At 37.7% G+C, this 23,269-nt stretch overlaps 1 protein-coding gene across 2 annotated transcripts in view; it reads right to left on the bottom strand.

Moving 5' to 3' along the window:
* Positions 1-23,269, bottom strand: part of LOC118277097 (orexin/Hypocretin receptor type 1) — a 154,105-nt gene that overhangs the window by 30,959 nt on the left and 99,877 nt on the right. Inside the window, exons 3-5 of one of the 2 annotated variants that reach the window (XM_050696548.1) lie at positions 18,153-18,300; positions 11,607-11,748; positions 3,851-3,963 (exon numbers count right to left, since the gene is read on the bottom strand). In XM_050696548.1, the coding sequence (XP_050552505.1) occupies positions 3,851-3,963; positions 11,607-11,748; positions 18,153-18,300 (403 nt within the window). The remainder of the gene's footprint in view (positions 1-3,850; positions 3,964-11,606; positions 11,749-18,152; positions 18,301-23,269) is intronic. The other variant, XM_050696547.1, reaches the window with a different exon arrangement.

Raw genomic sequence — 23,269 nt, 5'->3', positions numbered from 1 at the left:
AAGAAAACTGGCTCAAGGTTAGATGTCAAAACTCATAGGTAAGGGTCAATGCCAGGGACATTCCATAATTGATGAAATTAATACAGGAAATTCGACAAATACCATCTTCGACCTTTTGGAGACAAAATTCTGTGGCTCTAGTGAAAAGGGATGTAAGTCTAAAAATGCAACTTTACAGGAGACGCAAAAAACGCTCCGCGCGATGTTTCAAAATTTGTAGCGGTCAAACTGCTGCCGAATTAAATACATGTGATGTGTTTTATAGGTAAACTTTTTATGCTCTTTGCTATTATGGAGTCATTTTTTATGTAAACTTAATAGTTTCCGAAATAGTGACTTATACCAACCACAAAATGAAAGCCTTAAGGGTATAAAATAAGTTATACCCCTTTACATTTAAATCAAAAGTTTATTTACACAAGTGAAAAAGGATACGCATTTGGAATATTTTTTATGATAACTAAGTAATTCAATGGAATAATAAGTGATTAACTATCAGAAACACGTGTATTTGTTGTAAACTTACCATCAACATGATTAAAATTTAAAAAATATGAAAAATAGTTACTTATTCCCTTTTTCACATTGATTACAGACAAGTTAAGGGGGACATAAAGACTTATATGAATCATTTTGTGTAACTTATATCTAATATTTAACACAAGTAAAACTAATAAATTACTTTATAGTGTTTTTTTTAACACAAGTAAAACTAAAAAAATACTTTATAGTGTTTTTTTTTAACACAAGTAAAACTAATAAATTACTTTATAGCGACCAGCCATTCAAAAACGAAATATTATTTACTTTAAAAAAATACCCCTGGGAAACGCTGCAAAAACCTTTGGCGTATAAAGTGGATCGGAAAATTGGTCTACTTATACAACTAATACTGAGTCATTCCCGCTCGTCCACACCCTGTCACCTCACGTCTAGTCTAAGAGTTAATAAAGAAAATATGAAAATTACTTTAAAAGTACATACCTACTAATTCTAAAGTATTTTTTGCGTATTTTATACTAAATTTATAGCATAAAATGTTTCACATTTTAATTTTACTGAGTATTGTATCAATATGAATTTAAATACAATTAATATGTAAAAAGTTTTAAAAGATACAATCTCCTGGATATACTATTATTTATAATAAATAATGTTAAATTAAAATGTGACATATTTTTATGTTATACATTTAGTAGGTATAAAATACGTAAAAAAATCTTTAGATTTATTAGATGAATGTATATTTAAACTAATTTTCATATTTTCTTGATTAACTCTTAGACTACACGTGAGATGACGGGATGCGGACGACTAGGAACAATATGTTCTATACGTCCACAGAGTAGATGAACAGAACGCAACATTCCCAGTCGTCCGCAGTGCGGACGAGCGGGAAAGACGCCTAATACTTAATGATAACAATAATAACATAAAATAGGTCCGCAAGGCAGCTTGTGGCGAGCTGTTGGGCATTGGCGACTCCACGGACCTGACTCCCGGGAGAGGCCCTATTCTTCGACTCCAGTTAGTACCTGTGACTAACCGGAGTGGCCTCTCCTACCTCATTCTTGCCTTAATCGGCAAGTTTGAGTGGAGATTTGCAAGAGTGGAGTTGCCTTCAACTCCAACTCGGGGGAAGGATGTATCCCAGTAAGATGCTGGTAGGGGTCTTGACCGTACTTCCGGGATTGCTCTAATAGCCGTGGGATGCCTCTCCTTCCTCAAGTAGCTCAACGTATGTTGCCCCCTTGTCGCTACATGCTAGCCGTTTTCGGGGGCCCAGTAATTGAGTTTGAGAGTCACCCCCTGCCTGTTTATCCGTATGTATCAATATTGGTCAGGGGCAGGGGCCTTAGTACGCCATAGTTAACCGGTTAACTATTCCACAGCCACCCACACCCATATCCCTATCATTTCTTTTTACCATATCTCGCAATAGTCCTGCATCAACCGGGGATTGTCCTTTGGTGTATTTCCATAGTGCATACAGGGATAATCGCCGGTTGATGTCCCATTACATTTAGATTAAAATTGTTCAACGGGCCTCCGCGAGTTGGCTTCGGCTCCTCGTATGCCTTCTAAAGGTCCGGGACAATGTGGTCCCGAAATAGGAAAATAACAAACATAAAATAGTAACAATTAATAAACGGAATAACAAAAAAAAGCACCGAGTAATAAGTAGAATAACCTATATCAACAAGTTACGACTCTTTACAGAAATAGACAGTTATCATTCGTATTTAGGTATTATTGTAGGATATAATATTATTAGAATAGAGACTAGTAACTTAGTGTAAAACGGTACATGTTAACTAAAATCCATTAAATTGTATCATAACATTGATATAATTGACTAAAATAAGTGAAAAAGAATACAACTTACTCGCGTAATTATCGATTTTCAAAAATAATAATCCATAAACGGAAAAACAATAACAGCTTTGGTTTAGCAAAAAAAGCATCGAGTAAATCGAGTTGCAGCGCGCTCCCCACCCACCCGCACTGTACCTACCCCGAATCGTCCATTCGTAACTTTTTTCACGTAAAATGAAACATACTCGTAGGATATAAATACAGTTAAATCGATTTAAATTGATTAATTTCAATATTAAAAACGTGAAAACAGATGTCAACAGACTTGTTTTTGATTTTTCTGTTTTATGTAGGTGAAAAGAGATTTATGTCTAGTAAAACCATTATTCACTAAACATTTTTTAAAGAACAAGTACACTTAAGCCGTTTTACGCCAAATAAAACGAAACGCTGGAAATCTATAATTAGTTAAATTCCTACTCACAAATTAAAGATGTCATAGTTCTGTATAAAGAAATTTGAATATACTTATACCCGAACTTTCAATTTTTTTTTGTTTGAGTTAAACCCTTTTGCACACAGTAACTTCTTTATTTTTAGAGATAGGTTAGATCCGTTTTCACCGATCGATAGAGCATTTTTTTCTGAACACTTTGGTGTACTTAACTCATTTTCGGCAAAATCGGACTTATACCCCTTTTCACTAGAGCCACAGAATTAAGGTCGGAATTTGTAAATGGACATTCTGAGAACAGGGTTGATGGGGGAATGAAATACTGATTAAGGTTAAATTGGTCCACCTTCCACGTTTGCCAGTCTATGTATCGCTTGTTATGAACGTTCTGGATCAACGTTACTTATGTTCAAATACTCAAACGCCACTCAATTTTAAGTCGCTCTCAAAAATAGTTCTGTCACTATAAATTCTTTGTAAAATGACAGAGATAGCACGATATTTAAGTACAACTTAAAATTAAGTAGCATTTCAGTATTAAGGGTTTACTTTGTTACTCACACTTCCATAAAAGATATATTTATCACGAATTATTTAAAGAATAGTATACTTAAAGTACGCGTCCACAGGCCTGCATTGTACACATCGCACACAACGGATTTTAGTTTGTCTTGTATAGAAACTCATACAACTGCGTCCATTGATCCGTGTCGTATGGACCGCATCATCAGCAATGCCTACATGCGTTGCGTACTGATGACGTCTTACGGAATGCGTACGATGCGGGCCTGCGGACGCTTCCATTAAGAGCGGCCTTTTACGTTGTAATCTGCAAATACAACAGTACCTCCCGTTAAAGCCGTGGTAGATGATTTTACAACACCTTTTGTATTTAAAATATTCTTGTAGGTACTTATCCTATAATCCCTTCATATTACGCTAAACTTCAAAGGTACCACTCATCGAGCTGCAAGTCCAGTGTATGATGGTCTCGATTTGTATGATTTTTCCGCACATTCGAAGGTCAGTTTATACTGGTTGTTCTCTAGCTTGATGAGCACAGGGGATAAATCTACTTACTTTGTTCAGCCGGGGCCAACTTGATAGTTTCTGCTTGGCCCGGTATCTTCTCCGATCGCCATAGCACCTTCACTATCTGGTAGTACGCCACGGTCATCAGCAGTAGTGGGAGTCTGGAAAAGAAAATAACATAGATTAGTAACGCCTTTGCACTATCTGGGTAGGTTTTCTTTAAAAACAAATCGTTGCTCCGCACTAGGATTTCCTCATAAGTCGTAGGTGCGTTCACAAATATACAATTTCATAAACACATGACACCTAGACCCGAAACAACAATTTGCGAATCACACAAAGGGTGAGAGAGAGAGGGCAGAAAGCCCACCAGACACGATCACCTCTCTTGGTCGGTGGTATCCTCTATTCCTTAGGGAACTTTACATTCTGTTCCCTAAATAGTAGTAGCTCTATAGTTTTAACAATTCGTGCACGGAGCAACTCTTTGTGTGATCTACAAATTGTTGTTTCGGGTCTGGGTGTCGTGTGTATGTGAACTTGTATGTTTGTAAACGCACCCACGATACAGGAGAAAATCTAAGGTTAAAAAATAGAGAGGTTTGCCATATCTCTCTTGGAAGATCTCTTTGAAAGGTTAATATGTATTGTTAGAGATTTACATTATACATATTATGTAAATCCAATATCAACATCTAAGAAAACATACATCCACGTAAAATTTTCAAAGAGTCTTAAGACCTCTGAGCAATTACAGAGGTGCGTTATAAAGGGATGGTTTATAGAACCTTATTTAGTAACAAAATATTTATAATTCTCTATTGATGTCAAAATCTTATCAATATTTTTTTTTTGTAAAATTTTTATATTTTAGGGACTTTTATTTTTAGACCACGCCAACCCCGTATAATATCTTTGTATAATGAGGAAACAGGAAACTCTATATTTTGAGGACAACACTGAACTTGATTTTCCAAATATATTAATGGGTATTGTTATAGGTACATTATTTTTACGATATGAGCACAATTCCCAACTGCATTGTAAGTCTACTCTACCGAGTATACTTCAGTTGTCAACATACAATAAAACCACAGTACCCTTTTAAAGGGGGAAAATCATCCAATGACTTCTCCCGCCTTGGATGAGGCTAAAGGAGTGTCAGGCTCTTACTGACTAAAAACTACCCCGGTCCTTCTCCTGCTTTGAGCCGGAGCCCCGGTAACCTGTTACGTTGTCCGCAGCTCCGGTTTGGTTTTATTCTATCGGGTCAAACCCACGCACGGGTTTGGTTCTGGTCGGGCGGCGAGCTACCCTTGCTCGCTGGCCACAGTACCCTTAGTACGAGTTAGCTTTACGTTAAACGAAAACTCTTAGTAGCCTCTAATCCTTCTCAGTACTCCTACCCCAGCCGGCCAATCAGAGCACTGAACGCGCTGTCGTTTCGTTTTCGTTCGATGTAAAGCAAACTCATTGTAAGGTTACTGATTGGTTGGTTAATTTGGGCCGGCCAATCAGAGCGCCGAACGCGTTCTCGTTTTATTTTCATTCAACGTGAAGCAAACTCGTACTAAGGGTACAGACCACAAAAATAAACAGACGCTAATGACACAATGAACGTTTCCACATTCACTCACCAGTGGGCACCACTGAGCCGTAATATTCTAATATTCAATCATTGAAGCTGTCAAAACATGACATTTACGATTGACGCGATGAAGTAAAGAGATTTGCGTGTCTGGTTGAGTGATTTCTATTAATTAATCATGATTAAATTATATATGTATATGACGAAGGAGGAATCTACGTGGTGTTTTGAAAAAGTGTGACGTCATCATTGCTGACGTCACAGTTGTTGTTCTCACGATGGTCACCCATTTTGGGGCTTGGAAAAACTTCACGAGTACTGTAAACTTAGTTTATTCAACTCCCAGAGAGGTCCGTACTGTACGGCGATCGGAGTGCAACTGCCACGATTGCCTACAGTGCGGGCGTATTTATAGGACTCGGCGCACGAGCACGTGCTTACAAGTTTTAGGTTAAGTATTGAAATTACAATGATAACGTTAATTTTACATCGTATTAAACTTAAAATAATCAACTGATGATTAATAAACTGATTTTCAGGACAATCAAGTGAATTAACCAAACTTATTCTACTTTCTCTGATTAGTTGATGTGGTTGCGCCGACACGGCCATACTGACAGGCGGTGCGCGCTCTGCACCAGCCTCGTTGATTTTTTTGTTGATTCTCGTAGGTTCTCGGTGATTCTCGTAGGTTCTCGGTGCTTCTTGTAGGTTCTCGGTGATTCTCGTAGGTTCTCGGTGATTCTCGTTGGTTTTGTTATGTTGTGATGTGATTACCTGTAGGCAAAGAAAGTGTTTTCTCTGAGAAGGATTTCTGTTCATTATAAATTAGTTGTTAGTCTCGGAGGGTCTCGTAGATTTCTCGGAGGGTCTCGTAGATTTCTCGGAGGGTCTCGTAGATTTCTCGGAGGGTCTCGTAGAGTTCTCGGAGGGTCTCGTAGATTTCTCGGAGGGTCTCGTAGATTTCTCGGAGGGTCTCGTAGATTTCTCGGAGGGTCTCGTAGATTTCTCGGAGGGTCTCGTAGATTTCTCGGAGGGTCTCGTAGATTTCTCGGAGGGTCTCGTAGATTTCTCGGAGTTTAATTTGGAATTTTTGAAATTTGAAAAGAGTAATAAACTATGCAATACTTATCTGTTTATTCTGGTGGGTTGTTTTCACTCTCCAGGTCGTGGTTTTGATGTACTTGCGGCTGTTGATTCGTTCCAGTTGATCAGGTGGAAGAGTTGATGATGAAGCGGCTGGGGTAAGGGCTTCTTGCAATCCCACTTCTGATGACGAAGGAGGAATCTACGTGGTGTTTTGAAAAAGTGTGACGTCATCATTGCTGACGTCACAGTTGTTGTTCTCACGATGGTCACCCATTTTGGGGCTTGGAAAAACTTCACGAGTACTGTAAACTTAGTTTATTCAACTCCCAGAGAGGTCCGTACTGTACGGCGATCGGAGTGCAACTGCCACGATTGCCTACAGTGCGGGCGTATTTATAGGACTCGGCGCACGAGCACGTGCTTACAAGTTTTAGGTTAAGTATTGAAATTACAATGATAACGTTAATTTTACATCGTATTAAACTTAAAATAATCAACTGATGATTAATAAACTGATTTTCAGGACAATCAAGTGAATTAACCAAACTTATTCTACTTTCTCTGATTAGTTGATGTGGTTGCGCCGACATATATATTTTATATAAATTATATGTAGTTTAGCTGTCAAGATTTGGGAATAATATGAGATTCTGTTGCTTATGAAAAGATTTGAAGGTTCGTGATAATTGCATACATTTTTTGCGAAACAATGCTTGATATTATGTTATCATAATATCAAGCAAACAGTGTGGGGAGCCATGCTTCGGCACGAATGTGCCGACTCGATCGGATACTACGTTCTCACAAAAAACTTACGTGAAACAACGCTCACATTGTGTTTCGTTGTGTAAGTGAGGTTACCAGAGACCCAATTACCCCTCTTCCCAATCTCTGATTTTCCAACAACCCTTAAATTCCTAACCCCCAAAAGTCCGCGAACGCACTTGTAACACTTCTGATGTTTTATAATGTGTTTCAGGTGGCTGCGATTGCTTACCATCAGGTGTTCCGTCGTTTACCGGCTTATACCATAAAAACAACAATTAAATTCAGATTTAAGCAAAAACAATGTTAAATTTCACGGTTCCAAAATAACATACATGCGTTACAAAAACATGAAGCTTCTCATTCATTATTAGAGGAATAAATCGTTGCTATGGCAACCGTTGGAGGGAATATTCCACTGGTATTAACTCGTTTTAAAAGTAATATGAGAATGTGATGTGAACTAGAAATCCTCGATGCATCCCACGTACGTTACCTTTATGAAGTCTTAGTTAAGTACTGCTTAGATACTTTATAATTATAACGTAGTTCATAGTTCATAGTGGCTTTGTTTTAATGAAAGTTAAGGTGTGGGAGAGCCATGCTTCGGCACGAATGGGTCGACTCGACCGGAGTGATACCACGGCCTCACAGAAAACCGACGTGAAACAACGCTTGTGTTGTGTTTCGTTGTGTGAGTGGGGTTACCGGAGGTCCAATTACTCCCTTTCCTAATCTTCAGATCTTGGGATTTTCAATACATGTTTATTCGTACATAAACTTCACATGTGCGATGAAGGATTTCAGATGTTCGATTTCTGTCATCTGTCACTTGTCATTGTATAAATTATCGCCAGAAAACTATTCGTGACCCAAATGTATTCATTATAGAATAATAATTAGACATGTTTTTCGTAAAATAAAATTTGTTTTGATTTTTTACATTACATTATTCAAGCATTATTCGAAAAATAATTGAACAAAAAATCCAATTGTTGACTAGAAATAATGAGTTTAGTAATAAAACAATTGGTCGGCGACGGCGCCTCACTGATACAAGCCATGGTGCGGAGCGAGGGGGACTGGGATGCCGTCTCCTCCTTCTGCGAAGCAGTCATGCTAGCTAAGGAGGAGGCGGGGCGCGTGAGAGAACGAACCTCTTCACGCCCCAGCCGTCGCGAGAGACACTCCGGGCGTCGGGGATCGCGCGACGATCTCCGGCCACCGTAAGTGCGGGTCTGCGGACAGCGAGCAAGGGTAGCTCGCCGCCCGACCAGAACCAGACCCGTGCGTGCGGCGCGTCGCGTTCTGCGCGCGCCTCAAAGAGCCATCAGACCACCACAGATGGGGCCCAGTAGGGCTGATTAGCGGGTTTACCGGGGCTCCGGCTCGACGGGCAGGAGTAGGAACGGGGTGGTTTTTAGTCAGTAAGAGTCTGACACTCCCTCTCGCCTCGCCCAAGGCGGGAGAAGTCATTGGATGATTTTCCACGCTGAAAAAAAAAGTAATAAAACAATATGTTAATATACAAAATAGAACACAAGGCTTTTTATCAAAAAATTATACATAATGTAATAATTCGGTCTAGACTTTGTTACCAAAATAACTTCTAAAATACCTAGAAATGTATTTGTCTTCAGTGAGATAATGAAGATAAATACATTACTAAGAGAAAAACAAAACAAGTAAGCTTATTGTTTAAAATATCATTATAACAGCAGTCAAAAGACTAATAGGGATAACGGGGTATGAAAATTTAAAATCTATTTAGTCCTCAGTTAGGTAATAAAACATATTACCCACGTTTTTTTCATTTGACCACAGAAGACCTGTAATGGTATAGGTTATCTAGGAATGTTATTGCGGTACTGTATTTATAAAGAGTGTTCAAATTAGCTTAAAGAGGCTGAGACTGCTAGGCCTATTTTGACAACATGATAACTCATATGCGGTTTAAATTAAGTCATATGAGTTTCCTCCATACTGTATCTATAAGTTTTTATCGCTTCTAGATCAATAAAATTAACCTTTCAACCGCGTCGACCGCAATGTACTATTGGAAATGTACTAAAACATCTAATTAATCTAAGTAGTCATTATATTAAATAAGTAATTAACGACAAAAACCCCTTTGTTGTCAAGTTATGAATTAAAAAACAAAATTAAATGTCAAATGAAGCTCAAAATTTTAATTTACGAATCAACAAAAAACATGAATACAACCGCACCTCAAGCTACCCCAAAAAATCCAGTTTCTTGAACACATTTTAAACCCTATTATAATTAAGAAATAAAGTTGGAAATCTATTGGCATAAACAAAATGTTTTGGTAAACAAATCTTTTTTAATTAAGTACCTGTTCAAGGACAAACGTGTTTTTCATATTGGCGATGAAAACACGAAATAATTATGTGTACAGAAGCACAACAAACTATCCTAAATTGGAAAATTTCTTTATTAGATATTAGACCTTAAGACTTAGTGAAAAAAGTCGAAAATTATTAAAAAAAAATCTTGGAAATAATGTGTTTTTGTTGTTCAATTTGCTTACCCTTTACCCTCGTAAAGGGTAAGGATGAATTAATTATTTATTATTTCAGTAAACACGGAAGGAATCAAGCTTTCTTCAACGCCTACGCCTACGTTATATATTTTATGTTCTTATTATGATTTTGCAATGCTTAAATATTACACAAGGAAAGTGTCTATTCCTCAGGGACGTGCCGTTACAAGCGTTGCTCTTTGAGAGCTCCGGAGAAGATCTATTAGAAGACACGCTGTAATCTGGTCTGACTAGGTAACACATCTGCTCATTTGCCACCATACAAAAAAACCCTATTGGTAAAGATAGTGGACGGCGGGGTGGTTTTACCGCCGTACTCAGAGCCAATTAATGATTACTTAACCCAGTCCTTAGTAACTGTTTTCGGTATAAAATCGTTAAGTACTAAAGAATAGTTTAAATAATCATTAAATGTCTTTGAGTATGGTAATATGTGAGGTAAGAATCCCACACTCCCTAATCTTTCTCCCCAAAAACGTAAGCGCCTTTTGAAGATTTCCCCTCATCATAAAAAATGGTATGTCTATTACGAAAGTGGTCTCGAGATCGATGAACTCTATTTAACCTTTTTTTTTTCTTACCTGAACGTAGAACTTCTAAAATCTTTAGAACCAACCAAACGACACTTTTATTCAATTTCTAAATTCTCGTTAATTATAACGTCACGCCTTTAATCCCCGAAGGGGTAGGCAGAGGTGCACAATATGGCACATAATGCCAATGTACACCCACATTTCACAATTTATGTTGTAAGTCCCATGTAATAGGTGATGAGCGTATTGCCATGTACCGGGCACACTGAGAAATTTTCGAAAAACCGAAAAAAGCCCAGTAATACTTCGCCCGACCCTGGATCGATTCCAGGGTCGGGCGAAGACCCGAGACCCCTTGCCCGGCAGTCGCACTTGCAACCACTCGGCCAACTAGCCAATTTATTTTCTCTTTTCCTTTAAAATTGCTCAATCATTCCGTCATTTATATTAACACCCTTTATATAGACCCGTTGTAACAGTATTGTACGTTGCTATGGCAACCGGCATTTTGCTTACATGCTCAAAGAGGCACGAAAATCTTTACATGTTAAGAATTCTTAATTAGAGAAAGTCATTAATCTTAGCAAGAATGAAAATCTTATGTCGTCGACTGAATACTAATTAAATTAATATTTTCTGGGTCAAATGGTAAGCAAAAGTTCTTAGGGTCGATTCCTTGTTCGAGTAAAGAATAATAATTGGACATTTACCATATCCGAGGTCTATAACCCGGGGTCTATACTTCGAATACTGTTATTTATAAAAAAACACATGTTTACATAAACAAACAACTCATATTTAATTTAAAAAAATACGTGACTACTACCTTAGATACATTTTTGTTTTTTTTATAGGTTTGTTTACTTAAGCATTGTACAGAGAATTGCAAGCATTGATTTTCTATGTATTTCTACAAATGTAAATTAAATAGTACAAGTTCACATACACATGACATCCACACCAGAATCAACAATGAATCACAGAGTTATGCTCCATGCGGAATTCAAAACCGCTACACGTTATGCGGCAGCCGGTTGCCCAGCCTCCGCGCCAACTGCGTCAAAATCTGTTGAAATCGTAATTGAATACTCATACTCTGAACTTTTAATGAAAATGTCACTACTAAGTGTTGATTTGAAATTAAAGTTCCCAGACATTTCAAAAGCCAGACAAACAAACGAACGAAACTAAAACAATATTTAATTACACAATCTAATTGTCTATTCAGACGTGCAAAAACTTTATTAATATACCCCAAATACTTACGTGTAAATGAAAATGACTTTAATGATGTGCCACACAAGGTCGCTATTTGAAGACCAGGTCGCGATGCACTGGACTAGGTATTCTAGCTCGAAGCGGAGAGGCACTGACTTCTCTGTGGTTAGCACTACCAGCTCTGGAGCGTCTGTGGACAAATAATTTATAGTAAATATCATATTCAGAAAACGCTACACTTTCCGTGGGTGAATCAGGAACTACACACAGACATTAACTGTATGTAATGATGGCGCAATACAACAGAATTAATGGTACTCCTACTCTCCCCGCGTATTTCTTAAGATCCGACTGGTCTGCACGTTTGACAGTAACGGAACAGCAGCATTCCAGAGAAAGAGTATAACTTAGCTTCACTGACGGACAGACTGACGGACAATTCAATTTGACGTTTCAAAAGTGCCTAATTTAGGATTAATTGAAATAAATGCTTTGACTTTGACTTTAAAAGGGGAATTTCTAGCGTTTTTAAACAGCGATTTATAGCTCGCCTGTCAAACATTGAGTTTATGACAAACCCTATTATGTAGAGGAGGCATCAGATCATAGTCCAATAAAGGACTTTCACGGGTTGAATAATCATAATTTTTGATACGCACAAAATGATGTGTATGTTACATTACAATCATTAGTAAAACATTAACAATCTCTCCGCACTGTGTGAACCATAAAAACATATTATTTTCTCTGACTTATGATAAAATAAACCTAATTAAGAAGACTTTAAGTCATCATATTCAAAGAAAATGTTTTGGTTGAATACTCTAAATGTAACTTAATCTGCAAAAAAAGGACTCGTTAACCTAATTAGAACTTTTTTTCCGAGTAATAAAAGCGTTAGTTGCCTAACCTAATTTCGTATTTATTCGAGAATTTGATGACCTAAACTAAAATCTGAAGATTATTCATACTCATTAGCTTGGTCATTGAAAAGAGCTAAATAACATTCGAATTTTCTCACAGGTTTATTATGCTGAGACTCTAAAAAAGTATCAAAATACTTGGAACTAATTTTCTTGAGTTAGGAACATGTGAAAATAAACCATTAGACGGTAAATAAGCTTACCAATATGAAAGAAGAAAATCTTTCATGTGAAAATTTAATGTACAATTTCATGTAGAAATGATATTTTTGCTGTTACTAATAGATTCGACAAACATCGTAATACCACGAAATATGTGGGAAAATTAATTTTCTTCATACCGTTCGTTTGCTTTATACGTGATTTTAGCAGATGTTTTAATCAAATTATTCAGTCATTCGGTATGAAAACGAATCATAGAAATGCAAGCAAGCAAATTTTTATGTGAGTGACATAGAATAGTTTCTTTGGTTTTTTTTTAATGGGGGAAATTCTTCCAATGAGAGGTGTCTTTGGGCAAGGCGAGAGGGAGTGTCAGACTCTTACTGACTAAAATCCATCCCGTTCCTACTTCGGCTTTTCGAGCTGGAGCCCCGGTAAACCCACTAGGTAGTCCGCAGCTCCGGATCAAGCATCAGTCCTACTGAGCCCCATCTGTGGTGGTCTGATGGCTCTTGAAAGCGTGCACCGTACGCACGGGTCTGGTTCTGGTCGAGCAAGGATAGCTCGCCGTCCGCAGGCTAGCAACATCTTTGTTAAGAGTTGAAACTGGAGCCACGCAAGCGCACACTAATTACACACGCTTAAATTAATTTAATTTAACATTTACATATTCAAAACTATCGGACGCCGCACACGTTGTTTTGCCCTTTTTTTAACGCAAAAGCTTTCTCCTATCAGTAAAAAACTCAACAAAAGAATTAACGAATTTGGTTCATCTGTTCTCGGGATTTGCGGTTAACAACATAATATTTAGTACTTTTATTTTTATATAATACAGATAGACGAAACAGTGTACCGTTGTTTTTTAAATAGATTTAAACAATGCCTTTGTCGGAATTTTCACAAAGGATTTTCGTTTTGGGTTTCAAGTTTTTAACTTCTATTGTTTTAAATAAAACCACATTCCACATTTTTTTTTTTATAAAAGTAAAGAAAAAATACGTTTAATATTTCCAGGTTTTTTAACAACAGTTTTTTGTGTACACGAACTTGTATGTTTGTAATCGCACCCACGATACAGGAGAAAATCCTAGCGTGGGCAATTAAAAAAAAGAAATATACGCGTAGAAAATCCTGGCACGAATGGGCCGGCCCGAGCGGTGTAATACCGCAGTCTCACAAAAAACCGTTTGAAATAACGCTTGCGTCGTTTTACATTTCCCAATTCCCCCCTTCCCAATCTTCTCCATCCCCGATTCCCGAACAACAACCCTTAAATTCCTAAATCCCAAAAAGCCGGCAACGCACTTGTAACACCTCTGGTGTTTCAAGTGTCCATGGGCGGCGGCGATTGCTTACCATCAGGTAATACGTCTGCTCGAAATAAAAAAAAAAACATTATAATTATCCAACTCTGCCACCACTTCAGGGACTAAGCGGCGTGATTTATATGTTTATGGTAAAATATTCTCTTTAGCGTTGTAACGGACATTCAGACATGGGTAGGGAACCTGCATATCATACATATTTATTCCATTTGGGTATCGAAGTCACTTCCATTGTCCACCCGAATATATCTCTTTCGGTATCTATCTAGTAAATACAAATGTAGCGCCAACTCTGTTTGTTATGCATTACTTATGAGCAACTGCACAAAATTAATTGGAACCTAATTTTAATCGCTTATAATTTGTGCTACATTCAAAAGTATTGAAACCGACTATATAGGCAGGTAAAGGGTAAATAATAATAATAACTTTACTTTATTTCAACTTATTCTACTTTTACTTGCCCTTTTTTTGAGGGGCGAAAATCATCCAATGTCTTCTTCCACCTTGAGCAAGGCGAGAGGGAGTGTTGGACTCTTACTGAGAGGTTCTATCTTTGACCTATATGTATGTTTATTTGTGCGCGATTTTTTTCGCGTTTGGCTGAACTGATTTTGATGCGGTTTTCAGCATAGTATTTTGCAGACTTTTTTTTAGGGGCGAAAATCATCCAATGACTTCTCCCGTCTTGGGCGAAGCGAGAGGGAGTGTCTGACTATTACTGACTGAAAAACATCCCGTTAGGCAATCCGCAGCTCTGGGCCTTACCCTACCTTTCTCTTACTCAACCTTACCCAAGCCCATACCGCCTTACCCTAACCTACCACGCCTTACCCTAGTCAAAAACAAATCTAATACCAAAATACCACTTACTAAAATAGGATTATACTTAACTTATGTAGCGTTACGTATATGTCCTATCGGAAAACAATTAATAATCCTCTGGCAAGAAACTCTGCAATAATTTGTCTACGTCCTTTCTGCTGTTCCAAAAGTCAATTAATCTTTCTTAACATAACTCAAATTAAGTTGAGCACAACTGTTTATTTCGTAATATTGTGCTTAGTATTCCATGAAGGGGTAAGTAGAGATGCAAGGTAATAGGAAAAGTAACCTTTTAAAATATTTTTATGCTCCATTGACAAAGACTCAATATAGTGAAGCGTCACATCTTTTAATATGCGAAATATCATTCTGCTTTTGATAAAGACACATAAACAAAACGTCGCATCTATTGATATGCGAAGTAGTATTATTCCAAATTACTAGAGCACTATTATCCCCAATTCCTAGACCCTTATTATTCCAAATTCCTATAGTGCTATTATTCCAAATTCCTAGATCACTATTATTTCAAATTCCTAGAGCACTATTTCCCACCTCGTATTACTGCAGTAACGTAATTTACTTTGCGCGAACCGTAATTTGATGACACATAATAAATGACAGATGGCAGAAATCACACATAGACGATCCACGAACAAATCGACAGATGACGATAGGTATAAATCCTACATCGCACATGACTGTGAAGTTTACAATACATGCGAATAAACATAAATAGAAATTCCCATCGAACTTCGGCTGGGCAAATAGCCCGCTAGGGGCAATCACAGTCAAGAAAAGTATGATCGGAGGATCCTACTTTTCTAAGGGAACTTTATTCTCTGTTCAGTAAAATTGTACCTGACATTCTTTACTCAGCAGCCACATCTGCGATCTCTTAACCAACGAAAGCAGTCTATCAGGTAATCGAGCGAAAAACAAATACGTATTCCAATCAACTTTTCAAGGAACTCCTAATAACAAAACTCCATAATTTCCAATACTTTTTGTTGCTTATAAAGCCAATTAATCATTCTTGATACGTCTTAAATGAACTCGAACGAAACGGTTTCATTATTCCAAATTTTGTTGTAGAAGAAAGTTTTTAATTTACGCCAACTTTACCCTCTGGGGTAACACCTAACTTTGTTTTTGACTAGAACTTTACGAACATGACACCGTTTAAAATTATTCAGTTGAAAGTTTAAAAATAGTTTAGATATTACGGTTTTTTATTGTCTCTGAACTCTTTGTCAAGTAACAGGTGCTATTTTTTTATTTTATTGTACGTACCTAATATCATTTTGTTTAAAAAAATATCCATTCATTTCAATTCTGATCTTCAAAACTTCACATCATTTCAAAAATTTATTGTTAAAGCATTAACTGCCAAAAGAAAACTGTTGAAGGCAAATCCTCCGCTAAGCGTCAGTCACCATTGTCCGATGTGGCGGTTAACGTGTTAAGTCAAAGTCAAAGCAAAAGAAGCAAATACAAAGAGGAGATATCTAACTTTGTCTCATATAGACACGAAACACAAAATTTTGCAGTGCTCATGATCACTGCTAGCTCTCTTCAATTCTAGGAAAATTTTAATTGACTAACCACGAAGACCCAATCATTAATCATTTTAAAATAAAAAATTGAACAATATGAAATATTATAAAACTTTTTAAAACTCAAAATAAACTAAAACAAAGAAAATAATAAAATACTAAAATTCCCTTCACTAGGCGTCTAAGTTTTCAATCGCATTGTCACTGGGGAACGTTCCCAGAAGACTGGCCGAATTGCTACGTTGAATGATAATGCCTATTTTCAGCCCAAAGAAATAGCCAGCCTTCTAGTCACACACAGAATCGATAAGCTTCGTTAAAAACAGAAAAACTATAGTATAATCTAATTTGATTGTTCAAAGCATCCATCTCTTTCTCTCACCATATGTTAGAGTAAGATAACGCTACTACCAATAGTTTCGAGGAGACACAAGAATTAAGAGTTTTGTTTGACTAGGAAATGTGTACCCTCATCAATTTGGACTAGGCACGCTCAATATTAGCTCTAAGGACCGGTAATGTTTGATTGGGTAAGAATTAACTGCTCAACATGGTTTATTTTCTGAAAGAGGAGAGTGGGGGTGTTATTAGTACATTCTGATAATTTCTGGTTAATATAATAATAAGCCTCTTATCCTGAACTGCTTTCTTTTGTAATATTGTTGTCTCTATAGTTATAAAATATATTATAACCTGGCACATGGCAACTTTAATTCTAATTCTAAGCAACCTTTCTCCATTTTTTCTGGTTATTACCCGTAAACTCGTTGTGGTGGTCATTTAAGACGCCTGTTTTTTCGCCGGGAACTAACCTACCAACGGCAAGTACCAACGAGAGTTTCTGAGTTATATGTACTTTTTAAGATTATTTAGAGACCACTGACTTTTTTTTACGAACGAACCACTTAAGACTAGTAACCCCACCACCTACCCATCAATGGTAACTAACATACAACAATACTATTCTCGATAGTAAACATGTTTTGTCAACCCACACTTCGTCACGCAAAATTAGTCGCTACATCACAAGGATTAAGGTCGATAAAAACTTTAATCTAGTTTATAGATAATTTTCTATTATTTTCCCATAGACCAGCTTACAGATAAGTGCAGGTATTAATTAAATAGATAGTAGGTATTTTGTTTTTATTATACAAGTAATATGAACGGCGTATCTACTGGCCTTTAAAATTCCGACTTTGATAAAAAATCGATACGTTATTAATAGAGGATTATCCGTTGTATAAAATTATATTTTAGCTTTCTGCCCGAGGCGAGTTTATACCTATATCCTATTTCGTAATTCCACCTACGTGCATGGAAAATATCTAGATCATTGGTTAGGTTTTATTTTATAAACAGGAATAGCTAACTTTTGTAAGGTTTACAAAGTAGTATACGTATACGTAACACATTACCAAAATGTATTTTTTTAACGTTACACCACATAGATTGTTTTTTTCTGTATCGTGGGCGTGTTTACAAACATACAAGTTCACATGCAAATGACACCCAGACTTGGAACAACTATTTGAGGATCACACAAAAAGTTACTCCGAGCAGGAATCCAACCCGCTGCACGTTATACGGCAGTCAGTTGCCCAGTCGCTGCGCCAACCGTGCAATCACTCAAATTTGGGTGTAATAAAATAAAATTATAGGTCTACAATGGAAGGTTCAAACAAACAGAAAAAAAAATAGAATGTAAGTAATTTAAATAACAACTGGTAATTGTTGTGCAAACAAAAAAAAATGGTAAATAAACTACATTACTTAGTTTAAAAAAATCAATATACTTACTGAAAGACAAAGCCAACGCCCAAATAATAAGTATGGCGGTCTTGGCGCGCCCCGTGGTGGACTTGAACTTGAGCGGGAAGCAGATGGCGTACCAGCGGTCCACCGAGATGAAGGTCAGCGTCAGCACCGATACCGTCACCGATACCGACTGGAACAATGGAGAAAACCTTAATTTAATTACCTTAATATACAACGTGTAACAAAAAGGGGGTATACATATCAATTGCACGGCTTCTAGATAACATAACAAACGATACGGGGGTTTTTTAAACTCATGTTTTCATGGTACCAAGTTATTAATTTTTCAAATCGCGCCGCCGCGGGAATCAAAATTGGGTAGACAGGTACTAGGCGATCAGATTGACAGAAGAAATGTTCCGTAGTATTCGCGAGTGATCCCTGTGGTGTTGTGACATGTTTGTATGATTAGAAATCAAGGACCATGCGAAATGAAGTATTTTGGTACAATTTTTTTTAAACGTATTATAAACTGAAACTTCGTCTAAAGATTCTATTCAACCTGTATTCACCAGCGCTTCTTGATGTAAATGGGTATTTTGTTACACGCTGTATATTAATACCACAGGACATAGGACCCAGTAGGGCTGATGCCTGATCCGGAGCTGCGGACTACCTAGCGGGTTTACTGGGGCTCCGGCTCGACAAGCAGGAGTAGGAACGGGGTGGTTTTTAGTCAGTAAGATTCCCTCTCGCCTCGCCCAGGACGGGAGAAGTCATTGGATGATTAAAAATTAAAACCAACCAATTCCTACACCTGCTTTTCAACCCGAAGTCCCGTTACCCGCTTGGCAGTCTGCAGGCTTCACATCGGAGTTTATTTTCAGACTTTTTTTTTTTTTTTTTTTTTGAGGGGGGAAAATCATCCAATGACTTTTCTCGCCTTGGGCGAGGCGAGAGGGAGTGTCAGACTCTTACTGACTAAAAACCACCCCGTTCCTTCTCCTGCCTTTCGAGCCGGAGCCCCGGTAAACCCGCTAGGTTGTCCGCAGCTCCGGATTAGGCATCAGCCCTACTGGGCCCCATCTGTGGTGGTCTGATGGCTCTTTGAGGCGCGCGCGGAACGCGACGCGCCGCACGCACGGGTTTATTTTCAGACTTGGGAGTAGGTTCTGGGGAGGTGATAAAGAAAATAAAATTTTATTGTATATTCAGTAACGATTAATATAATATACATATATTTTATGTCTATTTAAAGTGAAACCCACTTTCTGACATTAACGAGTATCTACTTGTCGAAAAGAAGTAGCGGTTGTTTGTTCGCAAATTTTTGTTTTAACCTTCTCAGAAAAAAATACCACGTAATTTTCCTATGGCATTTCGATGAAACCACTTTTTAAAAAGAAAAGCATTGTGATATATATTTTTTGGAAATCATTGGTATAGAGGTAAATATAAAAAGGTTGTATGAAAAGCTTTCAGATGCTTTTTGGCTGGAAACCTTTTGTAACTAAATGACTTTTCAGAATATTTCAAAATTAATTAATTAACTTTTTGTAGAATTCCGTATTTTCAATGTTTTTTTTTTTGTGTACAAAATCAAACAGTCCTAAAGGCTATTAATTATATTTTTATAAAAATAATACGAACAAGTGACTGGCCTGTAATTGAATAAGATCTTCAAAACATCTTTAGAAAAATCTAATGAAACGCCCAGTTAAGTCTTTCACTGCCAATAGAAAACTGTTGAAGGCAAATCCTCCGCTAACGTCGGTCACCGGTGACCGGTGGCGTTTAAAGTGTTAATATAGGTATTTATTATGTTTTTGTTTATATGTTAGTTATTTGTATCATCTACAGATCTAATTAAATGTCTAGCTGTTCTATGCCCTATTTTGTTACTAATCACAGAAGAGACTGTACAACTGAGAGAAGCCTAGTCGCCAAGCACCATGGAAATTTGTGTCATTATTTTCCAAATGTGTAGTCCCTTATGATAGCTGCTAGAAGATGAGGAGTGGTCACGAATATATTCTACTAGCTACTCTGCTCAACCTGCTCAACTACTATTGATCAAAGTGTGATTGAGCCTTCCTCAATAATTGGACTATCCAACACAAAAATAATTATTCAAAACGAACCATTATTTCGGTAATGTAGCGTGTTCAAACAAACAAACTCTTAAGATTTATATAAAAAGTATATAGATTAAAGATTGATTTATATACAAAGAATTCCTTATTTACAGAGCGACAGACAGAGTATCGAATGATACTCTATTAGTTCTACGGAAAAGTTCCTTTTTGCTATCACGTTTACTTTCCCATGACCTTTCCTTGATTAGGTTGTCGTCAGGACAAAGTATGATGCGGGTGCTTTTCCACCAGAGATGTGCTATGCTACTTTGATATGGATGCGTTTATTCAAATGATTATGATTGGTAGAAGCCACTCACTCACACTCAGCTAGGCTATGTTTTTAATTATAGAAAGATACGTGTTATAATGTGTGTTACGACGCAATGGATGTGTGCTATTGATGGCTTCTCTACAATCGATACATCGCATCTTATTCGCATAGCTACATAACTTAGTATCAGTGGAAACGGTCACATAGTTTCACAGCTTTGTTGTCACGTTTTCATAGCATAGCTACATAGCAGATCTCTGGGAGAAAACCACACTAAATGTAATACTCGATCGCCAATTATATAATGGATCCTAAGTAATCAGAAACGAGTCTAGCGATGTACCAGGTGTTTAAGTAAGTGATTAGGACACTGTTAAGAAAATAAATATAATAGTAATTGCTTCAGTACCCTTCAGTAACTTCGCCGTAGACGGTCCCAAGCCCGTTTGAGAAAGGAGGAGGGCTGACTGAGAGCAGACCAAACCAGTCGTAAGAGGTCAACGCCGAACATCGGGCGGCGGTTAATTAGCCCTTTAAGAACAAACTGACGGTGATAGGAAATGATTACTGTCGTCCGCTACTCTATGGTAATACATAGAATCGGAGGCATTGGCTTCATCGCCCGTGCTGCGAGGTAGAAAACCTCACTAAAACAATCACCTCAATCCTACGGTGGGACACGCGCCAAGAGGATGCATGGCTGAGAGTTTCAGTCTTTAGCGCCAACCTTGGTGAACCAGGCGAACACCATTGTATATAGCCTTCTCTCAGGAATTGGCGTCACCCTGGGAGTGACTACTTCATCGACCATACTCGTGGGAACCAAAATGGAAAACTACATCAACAAACCCCAAAAAAACTACACGCAACAACTGCTCAACAAAGAGCTTTTCCAAGGAAGACCTAGATCGTTTTCCTTCAGCGGCTGCTCCAGCAACGTTGCTCAACCTCAACATGTTGAGTCTCCCGGTGAACTGCCTAGATCAAGCGGTTCAACGGAAAATCAGCTGGATAATCACCCACAACAACAAAAAGATGAACAGCCTAGTAACCAATGGCAGCAAGATAGGGTACCAAATAAGAAACGAAAACTACACGGTAGCCCAACTGAAAGCGCAAGTAAAAAAACGAACTTACATCAAGTAAACTACAAAGTTCCTGTTCAGAACCAATTCGACGTCCTCAGCGAAGAAATTCCTGAAACCACCAATAAAGAATACATCCCGAAACCGGAACCTATCTTCGTAACCGGAGTAGTCAACATAACACCACTAAGGGAACTTATAGTCAAAGTTGTGGCCATTGAAAAATTTACTATGACTACACTAAGATCAGGACATATTATAAAGCTAATGCCCGTTGACATTGATTCGTATAAAACAATTAGAGATAACCTAATTTTAAATAACATTAACCACTACACCTACAAACTTAAAAGTGAAAGGGCGTACAGAGTAGTCATCAGAGGCTTACATGCGACAGAAAGTACCGACATAATTAAAGAAGAGCTACAAGCCAAAGGTCACCTCGTTCGTCAAATAGTCAACGTATTACATAGAGTAACCAAAGAAAAACTGCCCCTCTATTTTATAGACCTAGAACCACATATTAACAACAAAGACGTCTTCAATATAAAATATATCAACAATGTTAAAGTAACTATCGAAGCGCCTTATAAGAAGAAAGAAGTACTACAGTGTAAGAGATGTCAAAGATTCGGACACTCAAAAAATCAATGTTTTAGACCCTTCCGATGTGTCAAATGTGGAAATGATCACCCTACAAACACATGTACAAAAACACCGGACACAGAAGCAGCGTGCGCTAATTGTCAGGGTAAACATCCGGCGAGTTACAAAGGTTGTATGAAATATAAGCAGTACAAAGAAAAAATCTTAAAACTTAAGCCTACCCAACAGCCTAAAGATGTCCATGTAACATCACACCTAAAACATAGCACTAACGTAACAAATCAACACCCTACACAGGACAAATCAGAGAGTAACAAATCAACACCATACACTGTACCCACCTATGCCAACGTGCTGAAAAAAAGACGCGACGATCCTCCCCAACCAAGCAATCCTGAATTGGATGCGAGCCAACAGAACATAACAAATTTACTTGACACAATGTTCGATAGATTTCAAGCAATCATGAAAAACATGATGGACAGCATGATTGATCAGATGATCAAGCTAATCACCCGACTTACAACACAGAGGGACTAAATACTCGTATCATTACCTGGAATGCTAATGGGCTAACTGACCGACGGAAAGAGCTTGAGTTATTCATGAACACTGAGAACATTGATATCGCCCTGATATCCGAAACAAGATTTACGCCCAGAACACATGTTACATTTCATAATTATACGATTTATAGAACTGATCATCCTTCAGGAAACACACATGGTGGGGCAGCAGTGATCCTAAAAAACAGCATAAAGCATTATCCTCTCGAACCATACACTTCAGAAAAACTACAAGCAACGTCCATTAAAATATTCCATAGGAACACAGAGACAACGTTTACTGCAATTTATTGCCCACCACGGTTCAAAATCGAGACAAATGAATTCAAGGAATTTTTCAACAAACTAGGTCCAACTTTTGTCTGTGGAGGCGACTGGAACTCCAAGCACACCTTCTGGGGATCAAGACTGATGAACCCTAGAGGTAGACAGTTGTATAAAGCCACTATTGATCTCAATCTTCAATGCATTTCGCACGGAGAACCAACATATT

The sequence above is a fragment of the Spodoptera frugiperda genome, chromosome 10, assembly GCF_023101765.2.
Source record: "Spodoptera frugiperda isolate SF20-4 chromosome 10, AGI-APGP_CSIRO_Sfru_2.0, whole genome shotgun sequence".
Taxonomy (NCBI): Eukaryota; Metazoa; Arthropoda; class Insecta; order Lepidoptera; family Noctuidae; genus Spodoptera; species Spodoptera frugiperda.
This window is presented reverse-complemented; position numbering and strand designations above follow the sequence as displayed.